This window comes from Scomber scombrus, chromosome 18, assembly GCF_963691925.1.
Source record: "Scomber scombrus chromosome 18, fScoSco1.1, whole genome shotgun sequence".
NCBI classification, from domain to species: domain Eukaryota; kingdom Metazoa; phylum Chordata; class Actinopteri; order Scombriformes; family Scombridae; genus Scomber; species Scomber scombrus.
This window is the reverse complement of record NC_084987.1, coordinates 23235523-23248385: the sequence shown is the minus strand read 5'-3', so window position 1 is coordinate 23248385 and position 12863 is coordinate 23235523. Positions and strand designations below refer to the sequence as shown.

Here is a 12863-nt window from a genome sequence, read left to right as displayed (position 1 = left end):
AGAGCAGTTCCTGGGTGGGTGCTGGTCCAGCAAGATATGCCTGAGACACATGAGAGGAGAGGATGAGAAAATAGGGAGAGAAGAGAGAGGGCCACACAGCTTGGATGCTCATGTACTTGTGGAACAAACAAACAGAAGGTTAGAGAGATGCAATGGTTATCAGAACAGTTGCAATAATCAATAATCTCAACAGCAGGACAGCACTTAATAAATATTAGATCAGATACAGTAAATTGGACTTAAGCCAAGAGAGAGCTAGGCCAGACACCAAAATTACAATGTAATCTGTTTAATAGTATACAGTGATCAATGGTGTCAAAGGCTGATTTAGATCCAGTCATAGAAGCACAGAGGTGGAATTTGAATTCATAGCAAGTAGAATATCGTTTACCACTCTGGTTAGAGTAGTTTCAGTAGAGTGACACACCCTGAAAGCCGATTAAAAGGTTTATATAGATCATTTTTGTTTTATATGGGTCTAAAGACGCAATGGAAGATTAGAGACTGGTCGGTAGTCATCAAGAAACCCTAGACCGAGGTAAGGTTTCTTAAGGCGCTTTCACACCACTAGTTCGATTATTTGGTCCGCAACAGGCAGTAAAATTGTTACTATGTGGCATACAAACTGCGGTGTGGTCCGCGTTCACACCTGCAAACGAATCAAAATAGGTCCTTTTGACGTTCCCTCATCTTCCGATAGGTCGGCATTTGGTGCGGAGTCAAGTGGACCGAGACCACCTCTTTTTGGAGCTCTCGGTCCGCTTGATTTAGTGCGTACCCCAGTGCGATTGATGCTTTCACACCAACGAACCAAACTAAGAGCTTTTGGTCCGAATGGACTGTTTAGTGCGCACCAACTGCTGTTGGTGTGAAAGCGCCCTTAGGTAGGGCCTCAACCACAGCCGTATGTAATTTGATGTACGTGTTAAATTAACAGGATCAAGCATTGTAGGGCCCAGAAAAGGTCAGAGGACTCTAAAATGTTTTGCTGGTAAAAGGTCAAGTAGACCAGTAGAAGCTGACACAAGCTTCTCAAAGTCAAAGTTTCAATAGAGATAGTCTCAAAAACGGGACTATCTGTAACTCTTTGTAAATATTTAGGAATTTGGTAAGACGGGGTCTGCAGGAGTAGCTGGAATTAACTTATTGTGTTAATTTTGCTGGCAGCTTTTTATTAAATTAAGCTACAGTATTGAAAACTATTCTAGTATTATGTTTATTAATATTTATTAATTGTATTGTATTAAAAAGTGAAAGAAATACACTACTTTCACAGCAAATAAAGAACGCTTGTATTTTAATATAAACACTCAGTTAATGATTGTTAATTCATTTGTGGGGTCACCAAGTTACATTTAAAAAAACAAGCCCTGTTTACAGCTAGCACGTTTAGGTATTTCACGTTAGCAGCATTGTCTCGCTTTTCATCATATTTAGGTAAGCTAACGCTAACTATCACAAGCTAGTCCTCGTCCTAAAAGTCTTTTCTCTTGTAATGTAATGTAATGTAATAGCTTGCTACAGCAGATAAAATCAGCTGTCAAACTTAGCGGGCGCAGCTAGAGATGAGAAAGCTTTGTCTATTTCTTTTTTAAATAAAGCTTCCATTATATTAAACATTTGTCAGAATTTCAGTGAGTAAATCTGCATTTTAAACATAGTAAACTGCATATGTAGAGTGTCCAGGTAGGTACTGTATCTTTTGCTGTCTGTTTCTCTGTTTAAATACGTAACTTCAGTCTCACTGATTCCCTTTTTTCTATTAACCTGTGTCTAGTTTTATTATTGCAAATTTCTTATCATTGTAAACCATTTTGGATAACGGCCTCAGCCAAATACCAAAAATGTAAATGTTTCTGCCTCTCTCTCTGTCATACAGTTTGTTCTATATGATTTGCACACTGCATCTCAATCTTTTTAGCCTTTTGACTCCTATTTGTACCTGCTCTCATATTGTATTTCCTGTTTCTGCGCTGGTACACAACCATTCAAATCCCCCATCAGCTTCCACCTTCAAATTATGCAGGATGAATTACATAATGTAAAAAAAATCACATCTGTATGAGACAAACTCATATGAAAATGGAAGAGCAGAGCAGCTTTCAATTACATATCAGTCTACACTCGCTTCTAATAGATGGACCAGTCTTTACCAGCTTGATGACAGAAAACTCAACTCAAAACAAAAAAATTTAGCTCCCTCAGAAATGTAGATAAGAAAATACGATGTTGATTTCACAGGTGCACAGTCTGGGCTGGTTTTGGTGCATTATTAAACCTTTTTAATGATGATCTATAGCAGCAGTTCCCAAACTGGGATCAAGGAAGCCACAAGCTCCAGGGCAGTATAAGAAAAATGAGGATGAGTTTAATTTGACTCTTTTATCATCCCACTAAAAGGTTGCAGTAGGAGAGAATGTCTAACAATGACATGTATTTTATTAGGTTTCACTCTCCTCACATTTATAATCCCAGCCAAAAGCAGTATAAAGAATATTCTCAAATGAGAATCCTTGAGACAAATGAGAGTCCAGGAAGCAATAAATTCCTATCTGCTACTAGATAGAATGCCATTTAACAGCCCATTCATGTAACAATTCTAAGTAAGCCTAAATCTGAGCAAATCTGATATTATAACGCTGCAATCCAGAGTCTGACACTGTACTGCTGGTTTTCTGTCTACACAAAAATACTTATTATAGTCTTTAAAGCCATACACTGATAACCTTACACTTGGCCTTACAGTAGGAGCAACTGTCAGTAACCGCCCCATTCACCACACTCCTATTTATGCGAACTTACCTGACACCTTAGTCTCATAGTTCGTCATTCAAAGGTCACAGCATAAGAGCCTTCATAAAGCTGTTCGTGACAGCATTTGATGGAAAACAGCAAATCTCCAGGGAGAAGAAGATCCCCAGAGAGAAGACACATGTCACTTTAGATAGAAGTCAAATAAATAGAAGGTGTGTGTTAGACACAGAAAGGCAGGTTTTGTGTGTGTTCGCATGGATTTATATTTACCTGTCTGTTACCTCAGGTTACGTGATGCTTTCTTCCTCTAATACGCTTTCTAACACTTATCCATCAAGGCTGACATAACAGTCTCATCAGCATACATCCTGTGGCCACACACACACACACACACACACACACACACACACACACACACACACACACACACACACACACACACACACACACACACACACACACACACACACACACACACATTATCCTTTACATGATATAATACATTTTCTCTTTTGCATATTTTTCATCTCCCACCACTCCATCTATCTCCCACTGCTCTATTTTTCATCCCTGAAGTAGATACAAATCAGATGTTTGGTCCTAATCCACTGCTATTAAATCTATTTGTCATGCTAAGCTTCGCCATTATCTCTGGCCTGTGTGTGTGTTTGTGTGTGTGTGTGTGTGTGTGTGTGTTTGTGTGTGTGTGTGTGTGTTCGTGTGTGTCTATATGTATGTATGTGGCCTGGTTTTTACATGGTTGTTGGGTCCAAAAAACCCAAGAACAGCAAAGCTAGCAATGTCTGTCATTCAGAAAACATAAAAACAAATGAAGGATAATGAGGCAGAAAATAAGGGGTTATCACAATTGTGTAATAATGATATGTGTGTGTTTGTGTGTGTGTATGTAATGTAGGTTTTCTCCACTGCATCACGCATCCCTCAATGGGAACCTGGAGCTCATCTCTCTGCTGCTGGAGTCGCAGGCTGCTGTCGACATTAGAGACCAGAAAGGTGAGAAGAGAATATACGCAGACACATACAGAAAATACTGTGTGTTTCACCCTCATACATATAAATATCCACAGATCAATATGTGATGGATATGGCCTGTGTGTGTGTTTTATGTGTGTGCAGGCATGCGGCCACTGCACTATGCAGCCTGGCAGGGGAAGGCGGAGCCCATGAAGATGCTGCTGAAATCTGGTTCGTCTGTCAACGGCCAATCAGATGAAGGACAGATTCCTCTGCACCTGTCAGCACAGCACGGCCATTACGACGTGGTGAGTGCAACCAACTCTTCAAAGAACTCTCACAACTAAAAGTGTGTTGACTAAGCAACGATTCACATAACAGGGCTGTCTATTTAGCAAAATACATTCTAACTGAATGTCCATTTTGTTAGACTTCATTCATTCAGCCTAACTGGCAGCCTTCAGATGCTACAGACATAGCATTAGTCTTTGCTGGGAGCAGTTTTTCACATTGATAAAATAAATATATTATTTTAAAATTGTTATTTCTCTCTGGTGACTTGAAATAACTTAATCTTTGTCGTTCTTTTTCTGTCGCTATTTTTTGTGAATGTAGCTAGCTAGGTAGCTATCTATGTAGGAAGATGATGTCCCCATTCTTAAAGCTCGATTCTCACACTGCGTCCTATCTGAATGAGTTTTGTTTTCTATCGGAGTATCCTAAGTGGGTGTGAGCGACACAGCGCTAGGCTATACAGTGTAGCGTAATACAGCCCCGTTTTCAGCTAAACTTTAGTTGGATGCCCTGTTTCTATTTACTTCCTGTCGCTTGTGTTGAAGGCGCGTCATGGACGAGGAACAGCTGGAATGATGCGTTATCTCTATGATACCTCCTCATTTCACTACAAAAACCTAAATAAATGTAGCAGCTGACCATAGGGAGCTGGAAGTTTCTGGTTGAGTAGCTGTTGGCTATACTGTGTGTCATTTCCAATAAACAAACATCTAAATATCACAGTATAAAATGCTTTTTTTCTGTTTAAAAAGTACAAACATAGGGCAGAAAGTACCGACTCCATGTTTTACTTGAGTTAAGAAGTAATATTAATAGATTCAATGTGGACAGAGAGCATCCGATGTTACACAATGTGACACGATAGTCGGATGCTCACATTCAGTTAGGAGATGGTGTCAGGATGGTGTGGGCATGTAGATACTGTGCTTGATTGACTCAGTCTCACTAGCCTGTTAATTCTATTGGACTAGTTTACACTCTTTCACCCAAATTCAACTAGACCAGAGATCTAACTTGCCACAGTAATTGAAGTGTGGGTGTATAGGGCCTTCAGTCCTGCCTACAAGACACTGATTAGTTGACTAACATTTTTTTAAGAAAGAAATGTTTAGAAATGAAATGAAACACTACAGATAAATTCCATCCTCAGGCTTTTTAAAGCTTAGAAAAAACAATCTAGGGGAAACACTGCAGTGCTGCTGCAGACTTGCCAAAGAAACAACAATGAAATATAGCAGCAGACTTAGTACAGCAACAAACATACCCTAGAGGAGAGACACACTGAGTATTCACAGGCTCCAAACACTGAATAACCACGTGACTCTACTTGATTAAATAACCATGATTTATACAGGCTAACAAACTGGGACTGAAGCTCTAATCCACAGCTGCTCCCAGTGTGCAGGTGCAAATGAAAAAAAATCACAAAAACTGAAACCAAAACCCTGAGATTCAAACATGAATCATTTAACATCCAGGAAGAAGAAAGCACAGCGAAGATTTGAGAGACATGTGCTTTAAAAACAAGATGGACGTTGTTATCTGCCACGAGGGAATGTAATCAGTGTATTCTACTAATTTGTTCCATTTTTAAGGTGTCACAGAAAACTGAAAGCACAATTAAGTAACTCCTCTAGTGGGGCAACTTTATCAAAGCTGTCCTTCCTTCTGCCTGATGTCAAAGTGCTTCGCTGAGGTCATTTTACAGAGACAGCCTGCAATCTAAAGGGATGGATTCTCTTAACTCACCTAGGGACACAAACTGGCTGAACTCAGCTTTTTGTGATAGATATACACACATCCTATTAAAGAAAGCAGCGTACTGGCATCCCTGAGTCATTATCATATTATGGGTATTTTTTATTAAAGTAAAAAGATATATGTTTAACATGACAACAGGCTTAAAACATTGAATCAATGATGTTGAAAGGTACTTTTAGATGTATGTATTGATGTGTGCCCCACAAATGTGTTTATCTGCCCCGATTTTTCTGAGGACATCTGTAGTGCTTTTGATTGTTAACAGAGCGTGACATAATAAGGTTTGTGTGTGTGCAAAAGTGTAATTAGCGTGTCTGCTAGTGCATTGCATAATTCTGTCTTTTTCTACTTTTGATTTTTTGAGCAAGTGGGACAGTACACTGTTAGAACCGTTGCCTGTTGCACCTGTTGTCCTTCCTGTGTGGACTGTGTGCATGTTATATGTTATCAACCACTTGGCTTTCCCCAAGGTGCTTTTGTTTCGTCCCACAGTCCAGAGAAATGCAGTTTATGTAAATTGATGTTTGCTTAACCCTGCCCCTCTTAGTTACTGTTACTGCTACACCTATCAGATCCAGTTCTCACCTGGTACATAAGCAATCTACAATAATAATGATGGCACATTTACCAAATTCTTCTTCATGTCTGAAACAACAGTTTCAGACAGAGGTAAGCAAAAGCAGGCTTCTCATTTCTTGCTCTATTTATCTTGCTAGCAAATTAAGCTAACAGCTCTATAAGTTGGTTGAAAGCTTGGTCTCAAGGTCTTGAATATGCACCTTATGGCTACATACATGATATTGTCCCAAAGAACTGAGGCTACTGTAATAAAGATGACATGGAAATGAGGAAACAACATTGTTCCTGTATTGCAGTGTAGAGCTAGTTAGTCCTGGTATTGTATTTATGATATGGAAAAATGTAAAATCAGGCTGGTATTTCATTTGAACATAAACTTGTTTGACTACTTAACTGACATACTTATATACTCAAAATGTTCAAACAGTATCACTAGTTAGTACACGTGTAGTACACTGTGTACACTCCATACTTGTGTAGGGCGTTATATTCGACAGGTTAGTGTTGTCTCAATTCAAACACGGCCGTTACTGTTCACTTACTGAAAATGATGATTAGCTACTTAGCAAGCTAGTGTTAGCGTTCGTGTTAGCGTTGGCATTATCGTTCATGGTACCAAATCATTACAGAGTGCTAAATTAACCCAAGAAACCTACTGATGACTTACATGTGACAATGGTATAGTAGTACCTAGTGCAAAAATAAAATAATATATATGTATACATTTGTATAATGTGCCGGTGTTCAACGTAATTACAATGTCCTCAGCCGCCATTTCCAGTCTGAAAAGTGGTCCCTCCACTTCCACGACATAGCCAAGATGGCGACCGCTGAAGGGGAAAAGTGTCCATACAAGCTCAACTTTTTGACCGTTTTGAGTGCACCATCTGGGTACTCATAGTGCAATGCATTTTTCCATACTTTTCAGCGTGAACGCACTTATGCACTCAAAATACTAAGCGTAAGTATAGAAGTACATTATTTGAGACACAGCAAATATGTTTTACTTTTAACGTTATAGGAGAAAAGGCTTTTATCATGAGGACTAACCCATGCTTGACAAAATAGCATTATCTCCGGTAACTTTGGCTGAGGTTATTGGAGTGTAAACTTCCCCAAATCCAATTGAGGGCAGGACAGAGCTGCTAATGTGAGCCTAAACTCTGCATCCAGGACCAGCTTCTACACACTGGGGAAATACTTAACTGTGGAAATGGGCCTTTTTTTTCTTTTTTTTTAACATGACCGGAGGAGGGGTCTATCGATCAGTGAATTGGAAACTCCGAAATGCCTGTGGGTGTGAGTGTGAAAGGTTATTTGTTTATACATGTCACCCCTGTGATTGACTGGCGAGCTGCCCGACTTCTCTGCCTCTCATGCAATGCCAGCTGAAGTAGATGGATTTTTTAATATTTGATTTTTTCTCATGCATCTGTGTATCTTTGCTTCTGTGTCTGTGTGTGTTCCTGTCTTCAGTCTGAGATGCTGCTGCAGCACCAATCCAACCCATGTATTGTGGATAACGCAGGGAAAACACCTCTGGACCTGGCCTGTGAGTTTGGCAGAGTTGGGGTAAGAACCTATGTTTTTTGGTCATAATTCAGAAACAGCAGCAAATAAAAAGAGTCTACTGGAGTAAAATCTGTTGCTCATGTTTTGCGTGTGTGTGTGTGTAGGTGGTCCAGTTGTTGCTTTCCAGTAACATGTGTGCTGCTTTGCTGGAGCCCAAAAAAGGAGATACCACTGACCCGAACGGGACATCTCCTCTCCACCTGGCAGCCAAGAATGGACACATAGATATCATCAGGTACCAGATCCAGATCCAGATCCATATCCAGATCCATCTAAAAAAGGACATATTAACACACACTCTAATTTAGACACCACACATCTTTCTGCACAGTTTTCCATCTCCACACAGCACACATGCACCACATATAATGAATGACTTGGTTTAAAAGTCCTACTGAGCATGCTGATAAAACACAGAACACAACAGGGGTAAAAAATGATGTAGTACACTAAAGGAGTCATGAAACTAATGTGTTGCCATACAGTGAGAGCTTATGCATCAGTCACATACCTCTAAATACACTTTGGAGGAAACAACAGATCTGCATGGCGCTCAGTCACACTAAATGTCAAGTCATTAAAATTGCATCTCAGCGCCTAATTTTTGTTTATGTTTTGCAATTGTGACGTTTTTGCAAAAGCATTATTGTTAAGTGACTGTTGTTGCTGTGGCGATGTCAGCATTTAGCACAAAGCTTTGCGATAAAAGATCCCAGCAGAATGGTGCAGTAAATAAACACACACCACACCGTTTTCTCTCTCTCTCTCTCTCTCTCTCTCTCTCTCTCTCTCTCTCTCTCTCTCTCTCTCTCTCTCTCTCTCGCTCTCTCTCTCTTCACTCCCAACCACTTTTAAGTAACTCTGGGCTCCGTAGGTTTGTGCGTGTGATGGTGCATAAGTTTGCTTGCCTGGCAGACACAGACAGAAAGGCAAAGGAAAGGAGAGAGACACTGATGAGAGAGGACTGCAGCCGAGAGGGCAGGAGAGAGAGAGAGAGAGGGAGAGGTAGAAAAATAAAGAGAAGAGACAGAGAGAGAGAGAGAATAAAGGCTGTCATAGTTGACAGAGCAGAAAGCGCCTCTCTAGACGTGACACTGATAAATGATGCTCATTAGGCATGGCCGGCAGTCTGTGGCAGACACACACTCGTGTAAACACACGAGCATACAGACACTAATTCAGTAGAAGTTGGAGGAAAATTAATTGTGTGTTTGACAGCTTTTGTTTTTTTTGACTGCAGTTTATCTTCCAGCTTGATGCCCTTTTCCCCCGACCCTGTCATTTAAAGGATAAGGCTGCTGATATTCTGCACTTAATTGTCAACAAATAACTGGGAAAAAACATAGATAATTAACCGATCATACAAACAGAAAAGCCTGATATACAGTTATTAATCTTTTCTGTGAGGTTTGCCCATATGAATGTTATAAGTCAACCAAACTGCACAAAATGATCATTTTGATTTAATGAATTCCACCTGTTCATGAGCAGGTGCACATCCGTGAGATGTGGTCATTAACTAGAACGACGGCCCCCTGTTGTGTTCCATTTGTGGTTTCATTCACAAAAATAGTACAAAACAAGAACTTCACGCTTCCTGAAGTTGCAAATCAGCAGATGGACACATACTGAGTTTCGGTAGCGGTAGTAAGGGACTCAAAACAATCAGACAATGCGAATACAGCTGTCAATGATGTGCCATCAGAGCATCGGGTGAATGGTTTGACTAAAACACGCATTGCTTTATAAAACAAAACAATCCACAATGCGTTTGAGGTAAGAGATTATACAGTAGGTGATGTCACAGTGTGCCTAAAAGTCTGTTCACCTGGACAGCAACCTGTGTAAAGACCCCAAAGCTACTGAGAAGATTCCAAACAACTTCTATCTGACATCTGTATAACTTGTGTTTCATGGATGAGGCTCAGTGTTAACATGCTGATGTCAAGCAGGTAATGTTTACCATGGTGTTAGCATGTTAAATTAAGTTTAATTTGTGTACCATCACTGTGAATCATTTTCTTCATGCTCTCAGAGTCTTTTAAAGTTTCTTTTGGCAAACTTGGTTGTCATATACCTTTAATCCAGAAGTGGCCTCTATAGCCACTCCATGATGGTCTGATGGATGGAATGCTTCTGAGATGGTTGTCCCATCAGAGGTTCTACCATCTTTATAGACTTTTAAAGCCTTTAAGCCATTAAGAGATTCCTGGCCTATGTACCTATTGTGTAGGTTATAATTTGTAGTTTGCCGTCTGATTTCACTTGTTGACAACACCACATCAATACTACTATGCACTTGGTTTTCATATTCTTTCAATCCAGAAGTGGCTTACATAGACAATCCATGAAGGCCTGGGGTTCTGCCATCTTTATAAACTTTGCAAGGCGTTAAGAGATTCCTAGCGTATTTACCTATTGTGTAAGGTATAATTTGTAGTTTGCCGTCTGATTTCACTTGTTGAGAACGCCACCTCAAAACTAAACAGGTGTTCCGTGCTTTAATTATATTCTGCACAGCAACTGCGTTTAAATTCTTTCATTCAGTCTGAGTAGGGAAGGGCTTTTTTTATTCATGGTGGTAGAGAGCAGGTATCTCAGTGAGTGTTTGCAGTGGAATGATTTTACTAGATGTGTGTTTCTGAAAAGGAGATGATAATTGAACCCATTTTTTTTTTTTAGCTTGCTTCATATTGTTTTCATTCGTAATGATATTTTCAGACATTATTAACTTGTAAGCAGAAGATATGAGTACAGCTTTCGTGGTATCTCCATAGCAGCTGTTGCGCTGTCAGTTACAGGAGTGTAGCCTTTGGAATGGCTTCGGAGCCTATCCCACCCTTGGCATGGCCCCTTAACACAGATATCTCAATCCAGCTTAAAGCTCAGTTAAAATACCTTTTGGGTCAAAGAGACTCTTGTTGCCCGAGTCCTGATGGTTCCAAACTTGTTTCATTGGGAACATTCAAAGCCCCGGGGACGTTCAAAGCTTTAGAAATTGATTTCCCAGATCTGTGAGTCGACACAATGGCTTGAGTTTTTGGTCTGACAAGCACTGTGAATTACATAAACAGGTGTATGCCTTTTTAGGTCATGTCCAGTCAATTAACATGTTATAGAGATGTGTCTAGGAAAATCAAAGAAAATGGGATGCTGTAGCAAATGGTCTGAATACTTTTAGAAAAAATTATAAAGGCGTGTTTTTGCTTTATTGGTATTGTTACTATGGTTAAGGTTTATTGTGTGTAGGTAGATCAATTATAAATTCAATCTGTAACACAATAAAGTGTTCAAAAAATAGAGGCGTCTGAATATGTTCCAAAACCACTGAATTTTTAACCCATTTTTAAAAAAAGAACTGTGTTTGAGACTAAAAACCTACTGGCACGGAGAAAGTATTGAGAGATGGACTTACACATTGTTGGTTTTGTTATTTTATGGGATTTGTTGGCAGTCAGACAGGCATTTGTCTTCAGTAAGGTGTTTGGGTATTTCATGTTCTAGATAACTCCTATTCTTCCTACATCTATGTTTGCTTTGACACCTCTCTCGTCTTTCTACCTCTTTCTTGGTACTCTCCCCATTGCAATTCTTCACACTCTTGTTTTTTTCTCTAGATTTCACTCCCTCCTGGCTCTGTCATCTCTTACTACACTTTCAACCTCCTTCTCTTACTCACTGTCTCTCTTTTCTGCCCTTCAGACTGTTGATCCAGTCAGGCATCGACATCAACAGGCAGACCAAAGCGGGCACTGCCCTGCATGAAGCTGCCCTCTGCGGCAAAACCGAGGCAGTGAGACTCCTGCTGGACGTAAGTGGAACTACTGAAAACTTTCTGTCACAGACACCATGGTTTGTAGTTTACTTACAAGACAATTCCAGTCTAATTTTGACTTTCCAGTATAAAGTGAAAAAAATCTCAAGACCAAATGTCAGAATTTCCAATCATCACAACTAGTTTGGATTCAAATGTGGTGCAGTATGCAGCTTAGACAAGTGTGATGTGAAAATGTCAAGCCTCCAGTGTACATACACTGAGAATGGACTTTACAGTGTAGCGTATGAGACATCTTGCATCGAACAGTTAAACTTTTGAAGGCATCGATATTTGCATATTCATTGATTCTGGATTTTTTAATGTGAGAGAAGGAGTAGATATCTATTTATGGATTTTATGGTAATTATAATTTTCACTTTTTTGTGGAGGAAACATGTCAGAAAAAATACCAAGCAGTGGATTTTTACATGTCTTAAAACATGTCTGGAGGGTGTATTTAAAAGTAAAATATTATGAAATTAATCTGATAACCTGAATATTAACTTGATATAATTCAATATGACTATTTGTTGTTGCCGACTTACTCTTCATGACTGATATGATTATGCTGTTACATTTTTATTTTACATGAATAAATCCTATGATGGATTTGAGGAAATGTGTTAATTAGTTTAAATTTAGCTTGATAACATTACGCCATGTTCCAGAAAGTGAGGTCTGCATATGAAGTAATTTAACAGGTTCATCAGATTTCTTATTCCACTCCCTATTTTGTTTGTCTGTTGGACTGGTATCACCCTGGCAACAAAAATGTCAAAAACTGGACATTTATTGGTTGAATAGAATCTAACCAAAAAGCTAGACCAAACTCAAGTTTTAAAACACTTTTCATTGGCTGAGACCAATAATTATTTAATTTCCAATACGATGGATGCTGGCATGAAGGGGTTAATGAGAGGGATCTGAGGCCTCATGCCTCTTTATGAAAGGCTCTATGAAACCCTTCAATTCCCCATGTGATAAAAAACTGAAGCACAGTTATGAAACAGTCCTCAACTACAATGCAAGAACAACACAGGGAGAGATGATGCAAATTAGCCATTTGTGCTGGTGACATTAAAGTGCCACAGGGTTTACGAAAACAAGAGAG

The 12863-nt window shown here is 39.5% G+C and overlaps 1 protein-coding gene across 4 annotated transcripts in view; it reads left to right on the top strand.

Moving 5' to 3' along the window:
- caskin1 (CASK interacting protein 1) overlaps positions 1 to 12863 on the top strand; it is a 106267-nt gene that overhangs the window by 65620 nt on the left and 27784 nt on the right. For all 4 annotated transcript variants that reach the window (XM_062439401.1, XM_062439403.1, XM_062439402.1 and 1 more), the window contains exons 3-7: positions 3671 to 3768; positions 3892 to 4037; positions 7840 to 7935; positions 8040 to 8170; positions 11638 to 11746. In XM_062439401.1, the coding sequence (XP_062295385.1) occupies positions 3671 to 3768; positions 3892 to 4037; positions 7840 to 7935; positions 8040 to 8170; positions 11638 to 11746 (580 nt within the window). The remainder of the gene's footprint in view (positions 1 to 3670; positions 3769 to 3891; positions 4038 to 7839; positions 7936 to 8039; positions 8171 to 11637; positions 11747 to 12863) is intronic.